Raw genomic sequence first — 26,937 nt, forward strand, 5'->3', positions numbered from 1 at the left:
GTTTTTTCTTCCATGTCAGTGGTTCTTTCCTCTGTCCCTTCCCTTCTGCTCCTGAATCCATTCTTTGATCTTTTTATTTTGGTTATTGTATTTTTTGAATCTAAAATCTCCATTTGGTTCTTCTTTGTGTCTTCTATTTCTTTCCTTAAACTTTCTACTTCTCTTTTTCCATTTGTTTCAAGCACAATCACCATTGCTCGCTGAAGCATTTCACAACCTGTCAGGTGATTTCAGAACCTGTCACCTCAGGCTTGGCGTCTACTGATCATCTCGTTTTAACTTCATTTGGAGGTCTTCCCGGTTCTTGCTCTGATGAGTGATTATCCGTTGAAAGCTGGCAATCTTCCTATCATCCAGTCCTTCGGTGTTCGCGGGCTTCCGCTGACCCCACGGCAGCTGTGGAGGGGTGGGCTCCGGTCCCTTGCTGCCGGGGGGTGGGAGTCGAGCCCCCTGCATAGGAAGGGAGAGCTCCCGCATCGCCCGGAGCTCACTCTCTTTGGGGCGTCCGTCCCACGTTGTCCCGCGGGACACGCTGAGCAGCCCAGGGCCCCCCTCCCCGCCCCAGGCCTCCCCCCCCAACGGGCACGTGTCCCAGGAAGGTCATCGTGACAACGCGTGTGCAGCTCAGCACACACGCTCATGCTTCTGGGAATTCAGAGACTAAGTGTGGAGGATTTCGTTCAAAGACTTCCAGGAAGAATTCATACTGTGCTTGTCCCAAGAGTGTCTCTGTACTTTCCGGACCAGGGCGGCACCGATTCTGTGCCCAGCAGTTCCCACCCTGTGTCTTCAGGCCTCGGCGCGGGGGTCCCAGACCCACAGGCTGTGGATGGTGAGACCGCAGCCTAAGGCCACACTGTGTTTTTACTGCCCTAAAGTTCCGAACCTGTGAAGGGGAACGGTGTGAAGGAAAATACCTACGATTGGTCCATTCAGAGACTATGAGTCCAAGCTAAAATGCTGCGATTCCATCTGAATTTTAGGGTGTTCGTTTTGCTGACAAACTCTAAATCATCCTAAAGAAAATAAACATAATGGCTAGAGGGCTTTTCACTATTTTTATCCCCGAAGAACACTTCCAATTTGGCTACGTGGGTCCCTCAGAGGGAAAGTGACAATGGATGGACGCCCAGCTCTTTGTATACAATCCCCACCCTTTCAGTCGGGTCCTGACTTAGATATTTGTAAAGACGCCTCGGTGCCACGTCATATGTGCCCGGCGCTGCCCTTTCCTCCTAATCTCAGAGGTGGGTGCCCCAGCCATGTGGACCGCCAAGGCCGCTTGGTTCTGGCCACGCATTAGGTGGTCCGGGGGCTCGTAGTTGTCCAGACGCTCAGGCCACCCGTCAGGTCAGCTCCCTCAGAAACTTGGGGGTGGGACAGGTGTCACAGGTTTCCAAGGCACCCCAGGTGGCTCAGACGTGCTGCCAGGCTGAGCGTCCCCTGCCTAGACACTGCCACGGTCCTGCAGCCACAAGCGAGGCCACGGGAGCTCCCAGGTCCACTGGGTCCCCGCGGGGTCAGAGTCTGCATTTCAGCGACACGCCCGGGGACCGGTGTGCATTCGGTTTCGAAAACACCTGTAGATTGTATGGCTGTGGATTCCTCCATGGACACAAAGTCCTACAGGGCCCAACACTGGCTCTCAGAGGACGCCACGCTCATCACCGAGCTCAGCTCAGGAGTGACGGGAACCCCTGCGGCCCCGCGTCCGGCCGCCCCGGGCACCGGCAGGCTCGGCTCTCCAGCATCAGGAGTGACAGCGGCGGGAGCCCCAGCCGCCGCCTCATCGTGACCCGGGGCGCCTGCTGCAATCAGCTCAGAACAGGGGGCACCTCGGCCGCGGGTGGGCGTCGGGGTCCAGGCCCCTCCGCGTGCAGACCGCTCTCTTCACACCTCCCTCCCCAAGGAAGTGCGATGGGCAGAGCTGGGCACCTGGCAGGCCTCCTTGCTCATTATCAGAGCAGATAAAGTTCCGGGCCAAGGGCACCCGAGAGGAGGAGTGAGCCACCCTGATTTGCCCAGGGAGGGGGTGGAGGGGCACCTGACGGCAGGGGAACCCGCCAGGCCTGCCCGGGCGCCGGCGCTTGACGGCCGAGCAGTGATAACACCCTGCTGGGCTCGCCCCGGAACCCAGAGCCGCAATGCCCTTGACCTCTGAGGGGGAGACCATAAAACCCAAGGGGACGTCCTCCCCCAAGTGTCCTTTGGCAGGAGCGGGGCGATGGCGGCGCTGCAGGAGAAGAAGTCATGCAGCCAGAGGATGGAGGAGTTCCAGCACTACTGCTGGAACCCGGACACGGGCCAGATGCTGGGCCGGACGCTGTCCCGCTGGGGTCCGTGCGGCAGGGCAGGGGCGCCGGGGGAGGGCAGGGGACCAGCCAGCAGCCGCGTGGGGCTGGCGGTCTCAGTGCCCAGACGCAGGCCCTGGCCGGCCTCTCCTCCCCCACTGGGTGATCCCAAAGGCCCCCCTCAGCCCTGACGCCCCCCGACACCCCCGGGCACCTGAGAGCGGGGAGCAGCTAAGCATCAGCCCCAGAGGCTCAGCCTTAGATTTGAGAACAGCGGTTCTAAAGCTACGCTCCTAAAACTATAATTTTTAAAAAGGCTTTTAAGTAAGGGGTGCAGGGTTATCGGGGTGATGAGAATGGTCTGGAACCAGATAGCTGGATGGGTGCCCAGCGCCGTGCGTGAACGCTCACCCTGAGCGGTGACGCATTTGGTGGGCTGCACGCGTGTTCCCCGCGACCAAGCAGCTGTCGCTGCGTCTGACCCGCCTCTTCCCGCAGTGTGGATCAGCCTCTACTACGTGGCCTTCTACGTGGTCATGACCGGCATCTTCGCCCTGTGCATCTACGTGCTGATGTGCACGATCGACCCGTACACTCCCGACTACCAGGACCAGCTCAAGTCACCAGGTACTGGGCGTCGGGCCCTGCTCTGCCCGGGGCTGCCGGGTCAGGACACGACCCCGCGGGGAGGAGGTCGGGGAGGACGGCTACCAGGGGATCAGGAAGGGGGGCGAGGGGAGCTCGGCGTCCGTGTGGCGTCACCAGCACCGAGGCTGCCCTCCTGTGGAGGCCTCGCCTCCCCAGCAGCAAAGTAGGTCCAGAGCACGAGTGCCGTCTAAGTGCAGCGTGGCCCATGCGACGAGGGGTCGGAGCCAGCGCCAAAGAGGAGGAAGTCACTGGTGGCGAGACTCCCAAATCCTGGGGAGGGTGTTTGGACCGAGACCCCCCCACGCGGCCAGCTAACCTGCGATGCCTGCAGAAAACAAAAACAAAGGGAGGCGGGGAGAAACGAAGGAAGGAAATCTTCTTCCAGCCCAGCTACTCAGAGTGTTTGTCACCCCTGCGTCCTTAACTCTTTCTGAGGAAGATAATAACCCAAGAACATCCCACAGCAGCGCTGAGCTCTGCCTCCCTCGGTGGATCTTCTGCAAATCGTCGTGACAACTGGGGCTCAATTTTTTGAATCAACCAATGGATAAAACATGGAGGATTTCGATGTCATTTCAGAACAGAATGTAATAGATTACAAGCTTGAGAACACACTGATAGAATGTGCCCCAAACCCAGAGGCTGGCAGGCAGGCCGGCCTCCTGTGGGAGGGAGCCGTGGGCCCTGGCCAGGCCTCGTGGGACAGCGCGGCCCCCCAGCCCCTGGGCAGGGTCCCGGGCCCTGCTGGCTGCAGCCTCCTCGCCAGGGGCGGGGGGACCCTCGAAGGCCTGGCCCCGAAGCGTCCCAGGCATGGCCTCCCCCAGGCCGGGGCCAACCGCCCAGCAAACGGCCTGGATGTACAACCAAAGACCAAGCGTCACGTCCTTTTTCCAGGGGTGACCTTGAGGCCAGATGTCTACGGGGAGAAAGGCCTAGACATTTCCTACAACGTGTCTGACAACAGGACCTGGACAGAACTAACGCAGGCCCTGCACCACTTCCTGGCAGGTAGAGTGTAGAATGCACCTCAGTCTCCGTTCTTTCCTCGTCTCAGGAACCCCCGGGGGCGGGGAGGGGGGCTGCAGCTCGGGCAGGGCTGCAGGTGTGTCTGTCCCCCAGGCTACTCACCCGCGGCCCAGGAGGACAACATCAACTGCACATCCGAGAGGTACTTCTTCCAGGAGAGATTCCTGGCCCCGAACCACACCAAGTTCTCCTGCAAGTTCACAGCAGACATGCTGCAAAACTGCTCTGGCCGGCCGGACCCCACCTTTGGTTTTGAGGAAGGAAAGCCGTGTTTCATTATCAAGATGAACAGGGTGAGTGAGGGGGTCGGAGGTGAGAAGGGAACCGGGCCCCTGTCTCTCCTGCACGTGTGCCAGCGGCGAGCGTGCCTTCCCTCAAACACAACTGGGAGCCGCCATCCAGACCCACCACCCACTTGACCGTGGCGTGCGCCCCCCGCGAGCCGCAGAGCCTGGGGCAGCCCTGTGTGCACGGCGCCTGGAGGAAGCCGGGCCGCGGTCAGCGCGGGGAGGGCACCTGGGAACCGTCTGGGGACAGGCGCAGAGAGAGGCTGCCCGTGAGAACACAGCAAACCACGGGAGGCACGTCCACGCTGCGGGGAGAGGGGACATCTCGGCAGGGCCCCGGGGAGGGTGGGGTCTGAGGACCCGGCTCCACGCTGGCATCTGCGTGGCACTCTTCATTTTCCTCCCTAAGAGGCCGGGGGGGCCACGCACTGGCACACCACGCTGGGCCCCCGGGCCCAGCTGGGGTGCGGTCCCGGCTGCCTGGCAGGTGTGCAGCGAGGGAGGGCAGTGGTCCCCCACGAGCCAGGAGGGCACTGCACTGGACCCTGGGCACCAGCAGGCGCATCCGGGGGCCAGGCCGTCGGCACAGGTGGGCTTGGGGAGCTCAGACCCCCGTCCAGCTCTGCCACCTGCCAGCCAAGACCACGGCCCCGGCGTGGAGCTTCCGGCTTTGAAGCAGGAGTTGGTACACCCCCCCAGACCCTCCCCGGCACCTGTCCTCCACGCTCACAGACGGGCACAGAGGCCATGTCCGAACCTTTCCCTTTCAGATCGTCAAGTTTCTCCCCGGCAACAGCACGGCCCCCAGGGTGGACTGCACTTTCCTGGTGAGTGACTGGCCACAGCTGTCTTGTTTAGGCTGGAAAACCTGCGGGAAATACTGATCTGGTTTTCCCTAAAATCACCTCAACCGTCAGCCTAACAAGCCAGGTGCATGAATTGCATGAACCTTCACTTAAGAGTGGTTTTATCGTGGGGGATTAAAAACGTGGTAAGAATTATCAAGAAAAAATGTTCTATATGGTATTGCAAGATGCCAAATGGCACAGCTATATGATCCTGGAGAATAGTTTTACTGTCTCTGGAAAAAAAAACAACTTAACAACCTGGTAAGAAAAACAACGCTCGTCATTGTTTTACTTCAAAAAGCATTTGGGACAGTGTATCACTGACATGCTTCAAAATGTTTGTGGCTATTTGGAAAAACCAAGGCACTTCTACTACGCTGCTTTGTCCTTTTTATTTGCTTATTTACAAAAATATGCAAGTTACCGACAGCTACTGTTGTCTGGCAGTGTGTGTATATAAATGCTGCCAACAGTTGGCATTAATTTAGTCCAGTTTTTCTCAAAACATGCTTTTAAGTACAACATGAAAAAACTAAATTTGTCTTCACTGAATATTTTCTAAAGTTTGTTTTCACGATCACGCCCTCAGCCAAGGCTCTCTGCCGTCAGCACGGGAGCCCCACCGGGGTGACCCCCCCCAAAGCCTGCAGTCTCCCCGGAGCGCAGCATTCGTCCTGTTTTGTTTTTCCTCGTTGAGTTTCCTCGACCACACATGTGTAGGCTGACCCGGGATCTGCACAGACACCAAAGTACCCTTCCTCTGCCCTCAGACGAGCTCAAGCCGTCGGGCGATTCGCTGGCTCTGACAGTGAAAGGAAGCAAACCCCACGACAGCGTATGGGTCCTTCCCGAGTCTCGGCAGATCAGCCACCCAGCCTTGTGGGCCTTCATTCCCACACGCTCGGCTCTATTGCCTTTTTTATCCTAAGAGGGTTTAAAATGGAAGAAAATAAAGTTTGATAAGTCACCCGGGGTCTTGCTCGGCTGATGATAAAGATGAGATCTAGTTTACGCCAACTGCACGTGTGGTCACGGCGCACACGTACGCACACACGTGGACTTGCGTGCAGAAGCATGCGCGGCGCGGACACGAGTGCGCCACATCCAGCCTTTCTCACGGCGGCCTCTCGCCCGCAGGACCAGCACCGGGATGCCCCGGCCCTGCAGGTGGAGTACTTCCCACCCAGAGGGGTCTACAGCCTGCACTACTTCCCCTACTACGGGAAGAAGGCCCAGGTACGTGTGCGCCACTGTCCCCAGCAGCTGCTCCGGAATCGGATCAAACTGAGCAATCACCAGCAGAAGGGAAGCCCTAAATGTTCCACCTGTAAAAACGAAACAAGGCCGTACTTAGCCCAGCCGGACCACTTAATCTTCGGGTGCTTCCCAAACCCATGTTCTCGTAACTACCTGAAAACACATCGTTCTCACGCAAAATAAATATCAAATCTAATCTTTTACCTTCCAAGGGCCTCCTTAGAAGGCCCTTAGACAACTGCATATCCATTTAAAATCATTTTCTCCAAATCTCTTGCTTTATCCTCTGTGTTGTTTTTATATTAATTTTCATCAAGTGTGATTTCAAGTTGAATCTGTCACTGGTCTGTCCACCCCCCCCCCACCCCCTGGGCCAAGTCTCCTCGTTTCTAAGCAGGGACACATTTGTGTCCCAGTGAGTCCCGGGCGGCTCTCGGGCGACACGGGAGTACCCAGCCAAGCCCCCGGCCGCCCTCGAGGGTCCTAACGCACGTCCGCCTCAGCCCCACTACAGCAACCCGCTGGTGGCCGCGAAGCTTCTCAACGTCCCCAGGAACAGGGAGGTTGTCATCGTGTGCAAGATCCTGGCGGAGCACGTGACCTTCGACAACCCCCATGACCCCTATGAGGGGAAGGTGGAGTTCAAGCTGAAAATCCAGAAGTAGAGGAGCCAGGCGGCTGGCCCCCAGGTGCAGGGTGACCGCAGACGCCGCGTCCAGCTAAATCCGGCACCGGAGGCAGCTCCGCACCAGAGAGGGCCCCGTGCGCCCAGCTCTCAGAGCCACAATCCTGTGAAATCTCTGTCACTTTTTAGGTAGAATTTGTAGCCACGATAAAAACCCTGGGCTAACACGGTGACCCTAAGGCAGCAGCTGTGCAACTAACAAGACCCCAAAAGGACTCATCTCTTCCACGTGGACATCACCTTTCTTGCTGTAATTTATTTTTTCTATACGTTAATATGAAGACCGGTAGTGCGTTGATATGAAACGCGACTTAGGATTTCATGCATTCTGGTTGCCGGCTTTAAAAAATGCAGTTCCTAAACTGTAAAAATCAAGTTTATTAAATTCACTCTTAATCTATGTAAAAGAGTCATGTCTCTCCTGATGAGGGGGAAGAATTAACTAAAAACTCAAACTAACTGAAATTCAGTTAACTAAATTAACTTAAGAAGAATTAACTAAAATTAATGAACTAAAAAACCTCTCCCTTTAACACTTTCAGTTGCAAGTCAGGGACATTACAAACCGGAGTGGAAGGGGCTGCCCCGAGAGCGCACAGTTCTGGGACGTAAGGGTGTCCCCAGGCGGCGAAGCCCAAACCCCAGAGGTGACCTTCCTCGGAGCACAGTCTCCCCTCCAGCCTCCAGGGCGGGGGGCAGTCTGCAGCCCCAGCCCATTCAGAAAACCCTGAAACGAGAACATTCTGTCCCAAGGACAAACCTGCTCTCACCTGTCGCCCACTTTTCACCCCACCCGGAGCTGGCAGCCCGGAGTCCTAACCCCACGGAAGAAGCCCCGCAGAGGCTCAGGGGACAGGGGACCCGCAGCCCAGCCCCGAAGGCCGCCGGGGCCCGGGGTGCGGGCGTCTCTGCTCCACGTTGCCGACCCCACCGGCAAAAACCCTGAGCCACCTGGGAAGTGCCAGGTCAGGCCAGAGATCAGGCCACCTCAGGGATGTCACGACACATCAGAGGTTGGAGGTCAGAGGTCCAGCCACCCCAGAAGAGACACCGAGGCCTCGATGGGGGTGGGGTGGGGGTGCCCGTCGGGGGGCCCGAGCACAGTAGGCTGCCTGACTCGGGGTCCCTCCTCCAGCTGCCCTGGGAGGCCAGGGCTGCTGATTCCATTTCACAGGGAAGGAAACCGAGGCCCAGCAGCTGGAGGGGCTGCCCCCACGGGGGGTGCAGGGGACACGGAACCTCAGACCCGGCTACCTGCCGACCACAAAGCGCCCCTTGGAAAGAAGTGCTAGAACCTTCTGTCAGGTTGCTGTCGAATACACGGAACAACCAGCACCTGGCGGAGGGGTGGCACAGGCTCTGGGGTCAGAGGTCAGAGGCCTAGGTTCGAGTCCAGACGTTCCTCTCTCGGGAGCTCGCTGACACGCCCCGGGGACCACTGCTGCGCCAACACCCAGAGTCAGTGCTCGGCCCAAGTAGCCACAGGCCTCCTGGTTTGCAGAACCCCACTACTCACCAGCTTGTAAGATGTGACCTTTGGAATCAAACACCTCCCCTGGAGGTCACAGACCACACCGCAGGGAAGTGGGCGTGGACGGACGCAGGCTGGACACCCTGACGGGTGACGCTCCGGGATGCCTGGGCCGCAGCTGACCACCTACCAGGAGGAGCAGGAGAGGCGACGATGCCAGAACCTTGTCCCCCGTCCAAGGCGCTCCCGCAGCAGCGGAGCCAGCAGACCCTCGGCCACCCGGGTCACCACCAGTGGAAGGTCGGGGGTCTCCTGCCCGCGCCTGGGTGCCCAGCTTGGCCAGACCCGCCCGGGTGCCCTGGAGGAGGAGGGGCCGCAGGGGCGCAGCCGCAGGGGACTCGGCCGGAGATGCGGGGCTGGCCGCGTCCTCACCGCACGGGCGCCGACACCGCCCCCGTCTCTCCAGCCACGGCCCTCAGGACACTTCAGGCAGCCACGGTCAGGAAGAAAGGAGGAACTGCCGCATCCCTCAGGAGACGCGACTCTGCTCAAGGCCGCAACCGTGCACTGCGACGTCCACGGATGTCTTCCACCAACGTGAATAAAACACTGAGCTGCCCCACCTCACCTTACAATCTGACTCTTCTTCCAAAAGTCAAATACATAAAGTCTGTCTCGACTTCTAGGATCCGGGAGAAAGGCAAGGAACGACCTCGGCCCGGCTCTCTCACCGTGGGCGTGTCCGCGAGGGCATCCAGCCTGCACCCCTCCGCCCCCTGCTTCCCTGTGGAGCTTCGTGACCTTTCCGGGATGTGTTTGCAAAGTTCACGTTTTGTAAGGATTCGCACGTTAAAGGTCGTGGGTACGTTTCTTCTAAAAACAAGGCAAGGCACAAACTCTCTCCCCACCACCGGCCGCGTCCCCGGGACCTCCTTCCTCGGCCCCGCCGCTGGGCAGCGACAGGACAGGCTGGGGGCCTCGGCGGGTCCTGCGTGCACTGCTGGGCCTGGACCCTCTCCTCCCTCCAGAGAAGGGCACGGCTGACGGGACAAAACGAGCTCCCGACAGCAATCCCGAATCAGAGGGACACACGACTTGTTTAAAATGCCCATGCGCACTTTATTAATAAAAACTAACAGTGCCAAGTTAAACAAGTCAAACAATTAAAGTCTCTTTATTCCACAAAATATTACAGAAAAGTTTGTTTGTGTTCCAATAAAAAGACTATTATTTTAGAACAGGCAGCTAACAGCAACTGTGCAGTTAATGGTTCTTGGTGAATAAGTTTTAAAAGAGACTACTGCCTGTCCTGAAATTCCTTTTTCTTTTTATAAAAAAAGAACTATTAAAAATGATTGACAAATTTTGAGTTAAAAAACTGTTAAAACATTCTCTATATTTAATTTCAACTTTATAATAGATTACAGGAAGATGCTTACGAAACAAATACAACATTTGTTTCAGTACATGTCTTTAAATGACAGACTTATAAGTATGTAAACAACTATATAATAAAAGTTCCCAAACGCTGCCTGTAAGAAATCAGGCAAATTTTACTATAAGCAATAAACCATTCCAAGCTTTCAGACAGTTTCCATAGCTGCACCAGCATGGCAGTAAACTTTTACCAAACCAAACAAACAAAAACCAAAAAGAACTTCGCAATTCGTTGGCTGCAACACAGAGCAAAACCAAAGTAGAAACCCGATGGAGTCACGCAGTCAATATAATTTAAGGGAAATAAGGTCGTAATAAAACGTCGAGAAGCAGAGCCTCGCCATCTGCCGGTTCCGCGGCGCCTCCCCCTCGGCGGCTGCCTCGGGCCCGCCGGGCAGCAGGGCCTTTATCTCCCTCGGCGTGGACGGAGCACAACGTCTCCAGCAAACTCGGCAAGAACTGTGAAGGGGCGAAATGAACTCTGAATTTTAAAAAAACAGCAAACGAAAACACAAAATCCGAAAGAGTAAAGAGAGGCCGTGCGTCGGCATCAGACACTCGTCAGGACCCCGCAGAGAACGGCGCGTTGCTTATCGGCGGCGCACGCCGAGCCCAGCAGCTCAGCGCGCTCTTCTCGGGAGGAGGACGGAAGACACAGAAGGACCCCCGTTCACAGCCGTTCTCCTCCCGGACGCGTCCCTGGAGCCGACGGGGCTCAGTCCTCCTCCTCGTCCTCGTGGAAGTCCTCGTCCTCGTCCTCCTCCCCGACGTACGACACGGGCGTCTCCACCCGCGACCCGCTGTACTGCGACCCGCTGGAGCTCGTGGCCAGCGCCCCGTCCGCGCCGTTGGCCAGGTCACTGCAAGGACAGGAGGTGTCAGTGGCCGCGTCTGCGGCGCCAGAGACGGGCCGGCGTCCCCGGGAGGTCTGGGTGTTCTCAGCTACACGAACAGAAACGGAAAACCTCACCCACGTGCAGCACAGAACCCAACACTCCCGAGGCTGACCTCACCCGTCACGCCCCCTTCACACATCACCACCGGACGAGGGGCCCCGGCAGGGCGCCAACACTGAGTCCTCCCCATTTATCATCACGTCGGAAGCGAGACTCAGGCGCACCAACCGGAAGACCCCCGAGACTCTCCTCCCAGGCCTCCGCCCGTGACTTCCCTGCCCTCCCCGAAGGGTGGGAGCCGGGGAGTAAAGGGGCACCCAGTGAGCGTGTGCTGGCGTGTGCGTGTGCCCGCTCGTGGAAACTCCGTCCCAGGCCCCACCCTCAGCTCCCCCGGCGTCCGTGCTGAGCCAGGAAGCTGAGGGTGACGGGCGCGTCTTACTGCAGCCTGCGCCTCCAGGACTGCCCCGAGGACCCCACGGCTCTTGCAGGTTTTATTTTTCGGAATGCCGCCTGACGAGGGTCCCTGGGGCGGGCCCAGGCGGGGACCACGGACCCAGGGGGCAGAGCTGCGGGGCAGGGCTCTAGAGCAGCCAGAGCTGCCCAGCCCCGCGCCCCCGTCTTCAAATGGGTCGCCGGAACCCACCCGCGTTTGCATCACGCTCCTGGGAGCCTCATCCGGAAACACATGACAACCTCTGGTTGCCACAACTGGGGCTGGGGGTGCTAGCATCCGAGGCCGAGGGCACAACCCAGTGCCCCACAAGGCACGGCAGCACCCACAGCAAAGAGTGGTCCGGCCCAAGATGTCAACAGGCCCGCGGGCGAGACCCCGGCCTAGAATGGAGGGGCTTTAGGAGCCGGAATCCTGGGCAAAGACCCCCGCTTCAGCCACCGCCCGCGTCCCAGCACAGCGCACACGAGACGCGAGGGTCAGCTGTGGTCAGTTACGGTCCCAGGGCACCAAGGGGAGACGGCCACGCCCACCGCGAGGGGAGGGAAGGCGCCGTTTCTTCTGAGCTACAACTTGCTCAGGCGCCATCACAAGTCATTCAGTGTCTTCATGTCTGAGCTGAACAGCAAGGGAAGGTCCCGAGGGGACCCCGACCTAGGGCTACAACTTGACACAGGTCCTCCAGGCCCCAGACTCGGAGGAGGCCTGTCTCCACGCGGAGACACAGCGGCACCCCCGGGGGTTCCTCACGGCATCCTCTCTGCGCCCGACCTGTGGCCTTCAACCGCCCTCCACAAAACGGGGGAGCTTATTTGGTAAACCGTGAGTCTGTTTAAAGATAACAGGACACGAAAGGGTCAGAACCACCCTGGAAACGCGGCCGTGATACACTTGAATCAGACGGCACGGGGCAGGGGGAGGGCGATGACTGAGTAAAAGGGCTCTTGTCCCGCCACGCGGGTCAGGACCCTGAGAGGCCGGTGGCACCACAGAAGCCCCACAGGCCAGAGCTGCACAGATGCCTAACGTTAAAGGTGTTTTCCCGTTGGCAGAAAACCACACGCATGTATCTTAATACCTTTCACTGGTATTTACTGACGCTGCTCTTCGACAAAGTAATCCCACATCTGGGAAAGCCAGCCTGGCGACCAAGCCAGGAAGGGTGGAAAACTGAGCCATCAGGCTGCTCGTTGCAGCTTTTCTTGTAACTGGGAACCACCTAAATGTTGAACCAGAGGGCAGCTCAATAAACAAAAAGGGCCTTTGTAAAAACAGCGTATCCACCACCACGGTCAGTATCTCTTCTGAAATGGTAATGGCTTTGCTTCCCTCTTTAGAAAACCTGACGTGAGCCTCTGAAATTTAATCAATAAAAAGAATTTCTTAAAGAGGAACGTTTAGGAAATACCCGAATTCCACCTCTTGGTATAACCAGTGTTCAGATTTTACAAACTGGGCTACACACACAGCGGCAGATTCAGAGTTAAAAACGGAACCAACCTCAGTCAAAACCCAAACAGATGCAGACACCCTGCGGCCTCCCTCAGTCCCGCCGAGGTCAACACAGACCCCACGGGCGCTGGGACCCTCACGGGGCGACCCCGCCCCTCCCTCAGGGCCACACTGTGGCTGGGCCAGCGCTGCACGGGGACCAGAGGACACGGTGCCCGCAGAGCCCCCTCGAAGGTGTGCACACGTGACTTATCAGTCAATTCCATTTTGTTGGACCTACACTCTACTGATTTCACTTACACTTTAAGAAACTGAACATTTATTGATATTTAGAATTGATATAAATATGTATAACACATAATACTACACAAAAAATAAAACGACTGTTTTGTCACTACTTAACGTTGAAATTACTTTACATGTATCTTTAAAAAACTAAGACAAACCCTGAGGCCTGACATGGTTCTGCTCTGTGGGACTGCTAGGTCAAAAGTCAAATACACATTGATTTAAATGATAAAGCTCCTTCGATAATATAAAATACATTCAATACACAGTAACGTGAAAAAAAGGAACAATATTATATGCGTATTGTGACTTCAAGTGTGTTAAAAAAACAATTAAAAAAAGAGATGGAGAAATAGCCTGTCACTCAGGCTGCCGGCCGTGGGGTTCAGGTGGCTTTGCCCGCACTTCACTGAAGTACTTTTCAAAGAAGTAAAAACCATGTACTACTTTTAACCTTTAGAGGAAAGAAACCAATCAGAAAAAACAAATCTCCTTTGCACAACGGACGAGCTCTGGGGGGCGTCCGGAGTAGGGGGAGGTCTGCCCTGCACTGGGAGCCCCGTTCCGAGCGGCTGAGCAGCGGTTGTTCACACATGACTCCGGGCGTCCCGCTGCCAGGTGACAGTGGCCCCACCACCCCCAGGCCCCGCCGGGGACAGCAGTTACCTGGCAGAGAGCCTTGTGCCGTTGGCAGTTGAAACTGCCGACGTGACAAAGACACCGCCGAGTGATCCCTGAGCCATTTCTGGAAAGAGAAAGAAAAGAAAGCAAATTTCACAAAGCAGAGACCGCAGGAAACAGGCCCACGAGCTGAGACGGGACGGCTCTCCAGGCGAGGCCCCTCGGACCGCCCAGCGCCACGCCCGCTACCAGCCAGAAGGCAGCCCGCTCGCTGGGCCCGGCCACCGGACCAAGCCTCGCGAAAACAGCACGGAAGTCCTCCCTTTACGTCTTTGAATCGGTGCAGCCACTGACGCCGCCACCACAGTGCCACGGAAGGGCAACCGTCACCATAACGCAGAGGCGGGACCCAAGGGGAGAAAAGACCTATGTCGACCCCTGTCCTGGACGCAGCTGTATCACCAAGAACGGGGGCCGGAGTGAGGGCAGTGGGGGTCTCACAGGGCAGCTGCTGGCATCGAGAGGGGGTGGGAGGCGCCACTTTCACTGGACGCTCTGAGGCCAGACGCCCACTTATTCTGAGCCGCTGGGAGCGCTCAGGGAGTAAATCCACACCAGAGGCGCACGGGCTGCTTCTCCTCTCTCACCACAAAGCCCTTCCCCTCGGTGGCTGGGACGCCCCAGCTCAGCCAAGGAGCCGGCAGAACGGATGCCGGGGACCCAGCAGGCACCCCACACCTGCCGTCGGGGGCAGGCCCAGGGCTGCCAAGACGACACTTTTCTCGGTCACTTTGCTGCAGTGACTAAGCCACTCCCTGGGGTCGGGTCCACGCCTGCCACGCTCCTCACAGACCTGGGGCCCTACCTGGAAGGTGAGGTCCCGACGTAACACCTGCACCGCATGAACCACACGGCTCGGCCTTGTCGCCGCCCCCCGCCCCCCGTGTCCCGAGGGGACACGGCCCCGCCAGATGGCGTCCTACGGCTGCCGCACCGGCACCCCACAGCCCGCCACCGTCCCACGCCCCATTTGCCTCTGCTCTGGGCACCGGGCGGGAGCCAACCCCAGCGGAGGGGCGGGCGTTCCGTCCAGGACGGAGCGGACCTGTCACGTAGGGTTCCAGCGCCTTCGGCACCAAACTTCTCGCCACCTTCAGGTCGTCGGCGGAGCAGCTCCCGGACTCCAGGCCGCAGGCCATCCCCATGCGCTTCAGCACCTCGATGTCATCGTGGATTTCAAACGTGTTGTCAAAATTAAACAGGTACTCAAACCTCGAGGAGAAAGTCACCGTCAGAAGAGCGCCGTCTCCACGACGGAGTTGGACACCTGGCTCGGGGGCCCCGAGCGGGACACCCCGCTCACCCCAAACCCCCCTCAGCCACACAACCCACCAGCTCAGAACCAGCAACCAGGGAGCGCGGGCGGCACCTACGCAGCCCGGGGCTGCCCCCGCCCCCTGGCCGCCCCCGGCCGGGCCCCGAGCACCGCCTGCTGTCCTGACAACAGTTCTCCTTCTCAAGGAGACGCAGTCAGGGAAGCGAGGAGAACCCCTGCAAGGTAAGGTGGACGCTGGAAGACCGTACTCGGTGGCTGCAAGTGAGACACGCAGCACACCCACCAGACGGGCCACCTTCTCCCCCCACACCCCCCCGACCAGGCGTCTTCACGCGGCCAAGGCCCTTCCCGCCACGACCTACTTGTCGTTGGAAATGCTGCAGTCGATGACCGTCTTCTTGCTGGTGTTCACGATGATGAAAGGCAGGTGGATGACGGAGTTGGCGGGGGGCGGCCGGCTGGCCTGCTGCTCCGCCTGGCGGTTCCTCTGCACCAGGTTCTTAAAGGCGATTTGCTAAAAAGATGCACGATTGACGTGCAGCCACACCTGCCGCCGCCGGCCACCTGACCCTCCCTGGGCGTCAACGGCCCTGCCCGGCCCCCCCTTAGAGACCAGAGCGGCCGGGGGACGCAAGCTCCAGGGAGCCACCCAGCGGAGAACACATGTCCAAAAACCAAACACGTGGAGGGGAGACGACGGGGACACGGGCGCCCACGCCACCAAACAGCAATCACGCTGCCTCCACGGCAGGCGCTGCATTACCTGCAGGATAAGTTCCTGGAGCTGCGACTGTTTCTGCTTTATTCTTTCCAGCCTTCTCTGTCTCTCCACCTTCAAAGACAAGCCATCGACATAAAACATCACCACAACTGGTTTCCACAGCGTATTTTAAAATCCAAGGCAACACAGGGTCACCCAGGAAAGGTCCTCGCCAAAAACGTGTGCCCTGGGCCTGACAGTGGGGAAACAGAAGAACCTAGAATGTGGCAGACGCTGCGGGCACAGGCCAGTTTCTCTTCATCTCGAAACTACACAACCTTCTTCCATCTTCTCATCTTCTGGACACGGCTATGTTATCTTTTTAAAAACCCCACAAACTGGGATGCAGAGTTCACCCACACTGGGGGCACCCCGCCGCCCGGACTGGGCCGACTGCCCCGCCACCAGCGTCTGCAGCCCCAGACGGACGGAGGGTCACCGTCAAGTGGGAAAGCACGGACATGATCAGGGGCTTCAGGACACGGGGACACCTGCCCCCCAGCTCCGCCCAAGACACTCAGCAGGGGCCAGTGGTGCAGATGACCGACGCCTGCTAGGAACACGCGGCGGCCACAGGGCCGGAGATACCTCCAGGTTCTGACACTCCTGGGCGGAGTTGGTGGGCAGGCCGATCCACCTGATCTCCTTCTTCTCCTTGGAGATGATGTTCATGGCCATCAGCACGTTCAGGGCGTCGTAGACGCGCCGTCTGATGTTCTTCTGGTCGTAGGCCTGGCGGAGACGGAGGGGGTTTCCAGACGGCCCAGAACCCAAACACACCGGAGGCTGTGCACCGCCCGCCCCCCGTACGGCCCCGCTCAGCCCGCCGGGCCAGGCAGGGGGTGTCGCCACGGGGAGGCGGCCGACACACGGGGCCGGAGCCGGTGCGCGCCGTGGAAGCGCTGGGGACGCTGGGGCATCATCACACAAGCAGGTCAGGACACCTTTGGAAGCGTTTTCAGAACTTCTCCGCGTGCCTGAGGTTGTTCCAGACACGGACGGCGGGCCGGGTGCCCTGTCCGCCAGCCCCGCCGCGCACACACTCACCGACTCGTTCGGTAAGATGTGGTTGTCGGCAGCACTGAACTCTGCCACCAGCTCATCCGCCACCTCGTTGTAGGACGTGGTCCCCTTCCGCTGCACCTTCTCGCAGACCTTCATGGAGAAATGCCTCAGCCCCTTACCGTTCTTCTCCCCTTTCCTGTTACGCTTCCTTCAGAAACACAACAGAAAAGCAGCGGCCTCAGCACACAGCGCCAGCCCAGGATCCAGACCCGCCGCCTAGGACTGGCGGGCGCCTCGAGGGGGTCCCGCGGGCTGCGCTCGACCGAGCAGGGACGGGAGCCTGGCTCCGTCTCCCCGTCCAGGGACCCCCTCCTTCCTTTAAAGGCCGGAGAACAAACTTAAGTGGCCGGACCTTACATGTGTATCTTCAACTCTCGGGAAAAGTGGGGCACATGACCCAAAGGGCAGACCCCAGGACACGCCTGATGTGTATCGAGACGCCAAACGCTGCTTCTCAAAAAGATGTCGACCGACATCAGGAGTTATGGAAGTTCTGCTGCAAATACAGGAATCTGGGGGCAAACGTGAGCCGGCTGAGATGAGCCAGTGCAGACACCCTGACGGCCACGTGGCAGCCGGCGCCCAGCGCTGAGGCTGGGGCACTTCCCCTTGGCGGAGAGCCCCAGCGTCTGACCTTCCTGAGTCGCCACAGCGAGGAAACGGTCGCCCCAAGTTTCCAACTGATGAATTTCGGGAGCGGATGATTTTGGTTTAGAACCAATACAGACACGATTCTACAGCTTTGTTTTTGTTTGTTTTTAGGGAAAGTTGCACAGCTGACCTCTGAGTAAAATCGCTTTCACGTCACTTTGCTTTTGGAGGAAAGGATCAAAGGAACAGGGTGCTGTGGCCGTCACACAGGGCTGTCCCCACGGCCATGTTCAGCTGTTTAGGAGAAGCTGCTGAGACCCGCCACGTTTATTGGGGTTCGAGAAACGGTACTTTCTGGTACAGACAGCTCAAAGTGTGAAAGCTACCGCTGCGTTAAGAAGCCAGAGCCCACCCCCAAAACCACAGGGCGGCGTGGTCCACGCATCTACGCCGGGCACGCGCTGGCCAGTGCCCGATGCTCTGGCGTGCTGCTCGGCCACGCAGCCAGAGGCTGGGGGTAAATTCTAGGCAAGTGCTCACCCGGCAGACCAAGGTGAGGGGTCTGAAGGCTGGTTCTGGGAGACAAAGTGAGTGTTAGGGGTGTGTGGGCTTCCTACCACGATAGTGTTTGGCGCTGCAGGTCTCTGAGGCGTACCAATTACCTACAGTCAAAAAAGACAATTCAGAACAGTCAGAATCTCCCACACACGATGCTGTCACTTCATCATTTCTCATTACCTACAGCCGCCGCTGAGTTCCATTAACCACAAAGGTTAGAGCACGGTCACGTGAGCACCCAGCGGGGACACGTGGAGCCCTGGGCAGCGGGGGACGCCCAGCGGCCTGGCCGGGCCTGGGGACAACTCCGGGTGGGACCCTCACGTTCCTCTTTTACTTCCTTTCCTTTCAACGACACATGACAGGATAAAACTCTACGCTTCAGCGGTGCTACAATGAGGCCCAAAAATGAAGAAAAAAAGGAACGCAGGGCTAGCGAGGCTTGCTGCAGTGCCCCACCAGCCCACCCAGCCAAGCGGGGAGCCCCGGGCGCCCCAGACAGCACAGGGCGGAGGAGAGGCAATGGCACCGGGGCTAAGGCAGGGGTCCCGCCGCCCCCAACACACAGACACCCGTCCCTGCCCAGAAGGCCTGTCTTCTGACACCGAGCACTCGGAACCCTGGCCCGTCAACCGACCGTCACACGTTAACGGGGGACACGGGGACACTGCCTCACCCAGCCAAGTAACATTCTAGCTTCCCAAAGATCTCGTGCCCGACCCAGGACACCACTCGGAAGCACCGTTTCCTGGTGACCGCACGGTGACGTCGCCGAATGTGTCAGCACTGGGTCCCCAGCGCTGGGCGCGTGGAGAGCAGGCCGTGTCCGGGCTATTTTAAGCGGGACACTCCCGCTAGTCTGCTGCTTAGTGGGATAAGGGTTACCTGCCGTGGCCCTGGGACAGCTGACCTGGCACACTGCAAATTATCCCTAAGCCCAGGTCACCTGTCAATGTTAATGATCCACAAACCACAGAAAGAAAAACAGCTTAGCTGAATTTCATTCTTTTAATTCACGTTCCCAGTGTCACGATAAAGCATCGTCACAGTGTTTTTCAAACTGTAGGTCACTCTCATCCAAAAGACATGAAATCAAACAGCAAGTGCTCTGGAAAGGGAAACAGGATGGAAAAGAGGATGAACCCCCAGAGGTGAGGGCCTCACGGGTGTGCGCTGACGGGGCCCCGGGTCTCGGTGGGAGGTGCGTGCGGCCAAAGCCCGTGGTCACCGGCTCGGGAACCTCGAGACCCGTCCCTCTCAGCACTCAGCCCGCTACGTCCTCAGGAGAGCAGGCCCAGGACGCCGGCCCAGCCCTGCGTGGCCCGCACAGGCCAGGCTGCTGCCGCGCCCCCCAAGAGGGGTGCCCAGCCTCGGTGTGACTGCCCCAGCAGACACAAGCGCCCACTCCACCGTCCACCCCTAAGGACACCTCCCGTGGGTTCCACTGTTCTGCAAGGAGAACACAGCACCAGGCACACAGCAGGCGCCCAACAGGTGCTCACTACAAGGGCAGCCTCCTTCGACAACAGGACAGGGGAGCGGGGAGCACTCCCTGGGGCCACGGGCCGCTCACTGCCCACAGCCTCGCGGAGGACACCGCAGGTCTTCTCCCCTCACTCCCCTATTGTCACTATTTTCCATGGACTTCCCTCCTGTGGGAACCTGCCAGCTCTTCTGCTTTTAGCCCTCTCTGTCTGTAGAGGTGGGCAGGCCTCTGTGGCAGGCCAGCTTTAACTCTCAGAACTGGGGTTCTGGGAAGAACACATTTCCATAACTAGCTCGGCTCCGAGACGGCGTGGGGCAAGTCAGCGGTGGAACTTCAGGTTGACAAGCTGAAGGTCGGAAAGGCACCAACAGAAAACTCTTCACGTTGGTCTTCCTCCCAACTATTTAAACTGGCACTAACGACAGAACTGTTGCTACAATCACCGAGCTATTCTCAGGCGTGACTGCTCTAACGTAACGCACAGTACCTATAAAATAAAATGATGTGAATTATAACTTCTATCAAAAAGACATTTATTGAATATCTGTGACGTGCCCAGTAAGGCCTAGGACTCCCACACACCACGGATTTGAAAAATCACAGCAATGCCGCTGAGCAAACGTGGTCACAGCTCACCGACGGGGGCGAAGCGACGGGGAGCAGGCACACAGCTGCCCGGGGGGCCGCCTGGCGGGGCGTGGGCAGCAGGTGCAGGTGGGCGGTGAACGCCCCTCCTCGCACGGCCCCGTGGAGCCCGCGAGTCCCGTCAGGAAGGGAGCCGCCAAACCCCACCGGTGGGAGCTGATGGGCCGGTGGGAGTAACTCGGAGGAGAGGCGCCTGGCACAGTCCCAGGAGCGCAGACCCGCCTCTGACGCCCTCCCATCGGCCAGGATGCGCAGGGAAGCCCCCGCCCTGCAGCGCCTGACGGCCAGCAAGGCCCTGACCCCACCCTGAGGCCCGCACGGACACCAGTCTCGTGTCCCGGGACGGCAGTCAGCCCGCCCTGAGGAGGGTCCAGGCCCGGGAGCGGCCAGCCCTCGGGCTGCTCTGCCCGAGCGCACGCGTCACCCCAGGAAAACACCGTCAGGGCAGATTCGGGACCAGCGCGGCCGGCGGGGAAGCCGCCCTGGCCTGGCCGGGTCCCGCCGTCCAGCGGCACACGCAGGAAGGCCCAAGCCGGGGCAGGACACACGGCACTGGCCACGTGCTCCTGAAACCCGCGGGCACAGGAAGGGAAGCCACAGGGCCAACCGGGCACCACCCTCCCGGCCTTACCACTTGCTGAGCGATGTTGACATTGGACTGTCCGAACGTTTTTGGCAAGAGCTGCTTCCCAAGCGTGTTTACTGTGGAGGGATGGACAGCCACTAAGGACACCACACCTGCAACGCAAGGAGACTAGAGGTCACGCCTTTCCTGAATTGAGGCTCAGAGTGTCCATGTCAGGATGACGGTGCCCCTCGGGATAGCCTCACTGCCCCTCTTACCGTGTTAGACCCACGGTCCGCTGCGAGCACCGCTACTAAGCCCGATTCTCAAATCTGAGGCAGCTGCACCCACGCTGCCGCTCTCCCTACAACGACCCCTACCCACACCTGTGCCCTCACGTCCAGGGATCGGGGGCTCCGGTGCACCCAGGCCGTCACCAACCTACCCGAGCCCTGTGGGCTGTCTGCCCACCGACAGAATGTTCTGGTGGGACCACAGGCCCCGAAGCCAATAGCTCTTAAAGTCTGCAATTCTAAGACACTTACAGAACTTCACAGTTGGAATTAACTTGTATTCCAACACCTCTGTGTGCGTTTACAACCTGGCGTAGAAATCTAACGATCTGCTTTTCCTTGAGAAGTAGAATCCGTTTCTGTTTCCAGGAAGAGTGACTTGCAAGGAGCTACCACCTCTCTAAACACTCAGATAACCTAACACAGAGGCGGGGAAACACCTCAGCGGGGACGGAAACTTCCCTCCCCTCAACACGGGCCTGCTGAGAGCACTGTGTGCCCAGCACCAGCCTCGGCCCCAGGGATACAACAGTGAACCCCCTGCCCTGCCGACACCAGAGGGCACGCGTGCCCGGGGGAAACCGGCAGGCAGGCCCGGGTGCACGAGCATCCTGGAAGGGCCGGGACGGTCTCAGGTGAAGACATGGATTTCCAGCCCCACTTGAGGGAGGGAGAAAGCCCCCTGTGGACAGGACCCCCTGGTTCCCCTAAAGCGCACGGGCTCCGGTCCCCACAGGGTGGATGGCGGGGGTTCTACGGGCGGAGAGCCTTGCACCAGGCTGCCACCGGAGGGCGTTCTCCTTCACTTCCACCAGGTTCAGCAATAGGGAGAGACATGGTCTTCCATCCGGCCTGGTCTGAGGTCTCATTTTTGAACTCTTCACAATCCATGCATTTTAAATAAACTTCTTCAAATTCCAGTAAACAATGAATTTTGCTGCTACGTATGAACAATGAATAATTTCTATTAACCTAAGCTGACGAAGACAGATATGCATCCTTCAACTGCCTAAATATTAATATTTTTACCAATCAACCCAAAAAAATTTAAACTATTGGCTGTAAGCAAAATAGGTTTATCTGCCTTGAGTTTTTTATGTCCCTCTAAAAATAGAGATCTGTATCTTAACAAAAACAAATATTTAAAAAATTGTTTTAGATATGAGAAAGATATTTTTTTTTAATTATTTATTTGTTTATTTATTTTGGCTGTGTTGGGTCTTCGTTTCTGTGCGAGGGCTTTCTCTAGTTGCGGCAAGCGGGGGCCACTCTTCATCGCGGTGCGCGGGCCTCTCACTATCGCGGCCTCTCTTGTTGCGGAGCACAGGCTCCAGACACGCAGGCTCACTAGTTATGGCGCATGGGCCTAGTTGCTCCGCGGCACGTGGGATCTTCCCAGACCAGGGCTCGAATCCGTGTCCCCGGCATTGGCAGGCAGATTCTCAACCACTGTGCCACCAGGGAAGCCCGAGAAATATATTTTAAAAGACAAAACATTATTCTGTTTTGCACTGAGAGATTTAAAACACACTTAGGCAATTAAACATACCACTTTCAGATTTACGTACAGATGAGTAACTAGTAAGTTTCCAAAAATACGGAATTCGTTATTTTCACTAAAAAGAATAACTTTTTTTTCAATTCGGAAATGATTCCGTTTTCAACGACCTGTGAGCACGGAAGCTTGCTGGGTCAAAGCCCACAGCAGCTGCCCGGCAGGGCTCCCGGCGCTGGCCTTTAGAGCCCATCTGTCCGTCGTTACACGGAGGCCACATCCACGGAGGGCTGGGCGGCCACCTTGCCGCTGGCCTGCAGGTCTGGCTACGACACCCAGCCGCTACCCGGGCTCCCACCTTTGCCCAGCTCGGGGTTGTGGGGGGGGACTCGAGGGTGGACCGGGCCAGCCCCTCCTCACCTGCACCCACGCCGTCTGTCCCACCCCTGGGATCTTCCCCTTGAATGTTACTGTGTGAGAAACGCTGCAAATAGGAGTAGTTATTTTGCAGGCAGCCTTACGCCAGTACACAGCATGCACAGAATAACGAGTATCATTTCACTGTCTCTGCCGAAAAGCTCCCCACTCCACCCCGCCAGCAGCTATCGCACTCAGAGCGTTCGCTCCGTTTTCCACGCTTCCCACACACACCCACGCATCCAAGAACAACGTGAGTGCTGTTTGCGGGCCTTTAAATCTAGAAGATAGTACATACTGTACATATTCTGCAACTTTGATTCTGCTGTTTTTGAAACTGATCCACAGAGAGATCTAGCTGACTTCCTCTAAGGCTGGGCCAATTCCATTTTAATATCATATAACTTGTGTAACTATACAAACATACAGTGTAATACCTACGTGTTCCTGGGGCTGAGTGCCACTTCTCCAAGGGAACCTGGGTCCCAGGTGACCTTGTGCGTCACGGGATTCAGCCCGGCACTGGCCTGCGGCTGTTCCGCGGCACGAGCACATGCATGCACACACCCCAGCGCCCTCTCCCAGGTCCCTGACAACTGTTGACTCAGCTGAGATTTACCACTTTTGGTCAACAGCCGGCATGGAATGGTATTTCCCTTTTGGTTTAATCTGGCCAGAGAAATCAGAATGCTTCACACATTTTCCTAATAAAGGTGCCACACGCAACCCATTTATGGGGGCGGGGGCCTAACATCTCGGCCACAGGGAGGGTTAAATTATAACACAAGCTAGGAATCTGCTCCCTAGAAATGACATTGCTTTAGCCATAAAATGTACTACAAAGCCTTTCTTAAAGGAACTACCAAACAAAATATTTTCAAATATAACATTATGAATTGGAGAATTCCTTTCAAAAAAAATGAGTTAAGAATATATATTGTCTGACTTGTTATAACCATTAACAGAAAAAGGATTCTAAAAATATTACATAGTTTTATAATTAGTAACCATATCATTAATATCTACAGGTTTTAAGATACCTTAAGTATGAAAATGTGAGGTTTAGCGTTTTCTTGAGAATAATTTTAAGCAAACATTTAAAAGTTACCAGAACCTAATGTTTGCAGAGTTACTATTTGCCTGCCATGCTACAAATACTCTGTGGGCTAACGTGGCCAAAAGGGTCAGGACAAGGCGGCCACTCCGCACGCTGGGTCTTCCCAGCCCCGCCAGCCGCTGGCGTCACTGGCACTGGAAGAGCCCGGCGGCTTCCTTGGTTCTCAGTCATCAGCGGGAGCTGCCCTCCTGGGCCATTACAGCGGCCACACCTGCCCACGTGGACACGCCACTCACGGGCAGGCCCTGCAGGAGCTCCTGCGTGGATCAAGGTGCAGCACCCGCGGGCCTGGGGCACCCTCTGGCCGTCTTGGCGCCCTGACCCCGGCCACTCCTGGGCGACTCCCCACCACGTCCTGGGGAGCAGCCTTCCACCTCCTCGAGAACCGTCCCCATCTGGAACTTCCTCTGAGCGCCCCCTCCCTGCCCCAGGGGGCCTCTGTGGGGAGGGGCACCTCGCCCTCCTACAACAGGCCTCCCAGCAATAGCGGAAGCTGGTTGAGGTCACCCTGCGGGCGTGTGTCTGAAGGGCAGGTTCCGAGTCTCAAGAATCGTAAAGTGACACCAAGCCTCCAGCCACACGTCACTACTAAGTTCTCACTTCTGCTGCCCGAGAAGCCCGTCCTCAGGCTGAGGGACAGCGTGAACCAGAGTGACCCGCGTCCCCAGAGGACGCCCCTCACCAGTGAGAGGAGGACCCGCCCTGGGAGAGCACCTGCGGGGAGTGGAAGATGGTGGCCTACGCGCACCCCGTACTCGGGTGCCCAGAGCTGCCATCGGGCCAAAAGAGGCGGCACCAGATGTTGCCGGGAGAGGACGACGCAGGTCCCAGGACACCACGTACGTGGACGGACACCAGGTGTCAGATGCCCTCGAGGAAACGTGCACTTAAACACACGTTTACGTCTTCAACTACACCCTTGGGTATGATCAGCGTTTTTTTTCAGTGAACACGTATTATTTGTATGATGAAAACTTTCCAATTTGAGAGGCAACAGCAAGCGCGACGAAGGCAGACACAGATCAGAGGAAGGAGGGCCCTGCAGCTGTGGCCCTGCACGGCACGGCCTGGTCCGCCAGGCATCACAGGCCAGCACCTCGAGGTGGGCGTCCTTCTGGCCCAGCAAATCCACATCTGGGAAACCGGCTCAAATACACCCACTAGCAGGCGTCCATCCCGTGTCCCTACAGGAAGAAAACTGCAAAGCTTGGGGCCCCTGGGAAGAGGGGCTGCAACGACCCGTCCCACCCCCTCCCCTCAATCCCAAGGGTGCAGACAGACGTCAAGGCCCATTCAAGACACACCGCGGACGAGGAGACGCCACTCTCTCATGGGGGCACCACGCACCCGCAGGTGTGAGGTGGGCCTGATGGGCCTCAGCATGGCTGCCCTGAGGCGGAAGGAGTATCCGTGACCCGCGCTGTGTTCTCTTCCTCACACTTTGCTACTTTTCCCGAATCTCCGCACATAGCACGCAACTTGCAAACCAAAATAAACTGGGGCGCTGACCCCGGTCCTTCGGGGGCTCCAGGCAGCCAGCTCCCCAAGTGGGGCTCCCACCGCTGACAGGGGTCTTCACGTCAGGGGAACTCACACCCACCCCCCACTGAACACACTTATCCCGAGACGGGCGCCCTTACCTTTTCCAGGACTAAGGTTCTGGTCTATGAAGACCTTGAGTTCCCCGTTGGCTTCAATTAGACCGGCCTGCGGGGGCAACAACAGCACAGTGAGGGGGCGTCGGGAGCGCGACAGGCAACCCAGCAACCCGCCGCCCGCACACCTCGCGACACGCCTCAGAGGGACCTCGCTGCCCCCACGCAGCCGCGAGGCCCGGGGGCACGAGCCGCCTCACCCACCGTGATCGCTCGTCAGCAGCGGGGAAACGATCCTCCCAGCCCCTGAAGCTTTTGGGACACCGTGCAACGCTTCCCTTAGTTATCAATTAAGTCGCATGTCATTTTACACTTGGGGTCAGCGACGCGTAACCGCGGGTGGACCACCGGGAAAGCAAACTGGTGCTCTGGCCTGAGAACAGCGCCTTTGGCTCCATCAGAGCGCCGGGCACCGCGCCCCCAGCATCAGGACAGACCACCTCTGCGCACGGGGGGCGTGGGCCTGGGGCCCGGGCGTGTCCGTCCCTGCCCTTCGCGGCCACGGGGCCGCGGGACGCACCCAACACCCGCCAGCGCCCCCCTCGTCCCGGGGCGACCAGAGGGGCACAGGGCAGCGCCTCACGGTCAAGCGCATTTGGGGCACCAGCACAACGGGCCGCTGAACGGAAGGAGCGTGTGCCCGACACGTGCGACCACGGAGGGCTCGGAGCACCACCCGAACTGTCACAGGGACGGCCTCGGGTGGGACACGCTGGGGACCCGGACCTCCACGGGCCAGCCACGGCACCACCCTGCCCGCCCGCGTCAGGCCCGTGTGGCAGCGGCTTCCCACGTCTGAGAACCGCCGGCGCTTCTCTGCCCCGCCGAGCGTCAGGAGGGGCGCCCGCAGCCACCCCCTGGACACAGCGGCTCTGCCCGGAGCGGGGCCCCAAATCCGGCTCTCCCTACCGGACCTGGCCGCCAGACACGGACACGCGTGCGTGTGCACACACAGACGCACACAGACACACATGCACGTAAACACACACCAATGCACACCACACGCTCACACATCCACATACCCGTGCGCACTCACACACGTGACCCTGCATGTACACACACACACACGCTCACACACGCACATACACAGCAATGCACACCTCGCACGCGCCCGCAAGAGCCAGGTGTGAAAACAAAAGCTAACGGAGACCCTGCCCAGCGCCCCCCGAGACCGGCCGTGGAGAAGCTCACCTCAGCCCTGCACCGAGGTGGGGCTGGGCGGGCATGTCCGTGAGGCGCTCAAACGCATGCACGTCCCCCACGGGTAGGCAGGGGAGCCCCCCGACCTGCTGAGGC

At 58.3% G+C, this 26,937-nt stretch overlaps 2 protein-coding genes across 17 annotated transcripts in view; one reads left to right on the forward strand and one right to left on the reverse strand.

The window, feature by feature from the left end:
* Positions 1-2,078: 2,078 nt before the first annotated feature.
* On the forward strand, positions 2,079-7,852 carry ATP4B (ATPase H+/K+ transporting subunit beta). The gene is made up of 7 exons (XM_082435806.1): positions 2,079-2,336; positions 2,790-2,918; positions 3,834-3,947; positions 4,059-4,258; positions 5,023-5,079; positions 6,238-6,336; positions 6,861-7,852. The coding sequence occupies exons 1-7, from the start codon at positions 2,225-2,227 to the stop codon at positions 7,020-7,022; spliced, it is 873 nt and encodes a 290-aa protein (XP_082291932.1). The 5' UTR covers positions 2,079-2,224; the 3' UTR covers positions 7,023-7,852.
* A 1,756-nt stretch (positions 7,853-9,608) lies between these two features.
* The window catches only part of TFDP1 (transcription factor Dp-1), a 31,261-nt gene continuing 13,932 nt past the window's right edge, over positions 9,609-26,937 (reverse strand). For 3 of the 16 annotated variants that reach the window (XM_082434999.1, XM_082434990.1, XM_082434998.1), the window contains exons 3-13: positions 25,627-25,693; positions 20,731-20,837; positions 17,951-18,072; positions 16,802-16,967; positions 16,343-16,486; positions 15,758-15,826; positions 15,357-15,508; positions 14,764-14,930; positions 13,704-13,782; positions 12,376-12,516; positions 9,609-10,409 (exon numbers count right to left, since the gene is read on the reverse strand). In XM_082434999.1, coding sequence (XP_082291125.1) covers positions 10,235-10,409; positions 12,376-12,516; positions 13,704-13,782; positions 14,764-14,930; positions 15,357-15,508; positions 15,758-15,826; positions 16,343-16,486; positions 16,802-16,967; positions 17,951-18,072; positions 20,731-20,837; positions 25,627-25,693 — 1,389 coding nt within the window. In that variant the 3' untranslated portion in view covers positions 9,609-10,234. Of the gene's footprint in view, positions 10,811-10,873; positions 10,893-12,375; positions 12,517-13,703; positions 13,783-14,763; positions 14,931-15,356; positions 15,509-15,757; positions 15,827-16,342; positions 16,487-16,801; positions 16,968-17,950; positions 18,073-18,148; positions 19,942-20,730; positions 20,838-25,626; positions 25,694-26,937 lie in introns of those variants that run through there. The other 13 variants (XM_082435001.1, XM_082434992.1, XM_082435000.1 and 10 more) reach the window with 13 other exon arrangements.

This window comes from Balaenoptera physalus (genome assembly GCF_965194825.1).
Source record: "Balaenoptera physalus genome assembly, chromosome: 18".
NCBI classification, from domain to species: Eukaryota; Metazoa; Chordata; class Mammalia; order Artiodactyla; family Balaenopteridae; genus Balaenoptera; species Balaenoptera physalus.

Excerpts from the sequence above, each read along its gene's own strand:
- ATP4B (XM_082435806.1), top strand. The coding sequence starts at position 2,225 with ATGGCGGCGCTGCAGGAGAAGAAGTCATGCAGCCAGAGGATGGAGGAG. Across the intron at positions 2,337-2,789 it reads CCGGACGCTGTCCCGCTGGG|TGTGGATCAGCCTCTACTAC; the intron begins GTCCGTGCGGCA and ends CTCTTCCCGCAG. Across the intron at positions 3,948-4,058 it reads CCTGCACCACTTCCTGGCAG|GCTACTCACCCGCGGCCCAG; the intron begins GTAGAGTGTAGA and ends TCTGTCCCCCAG.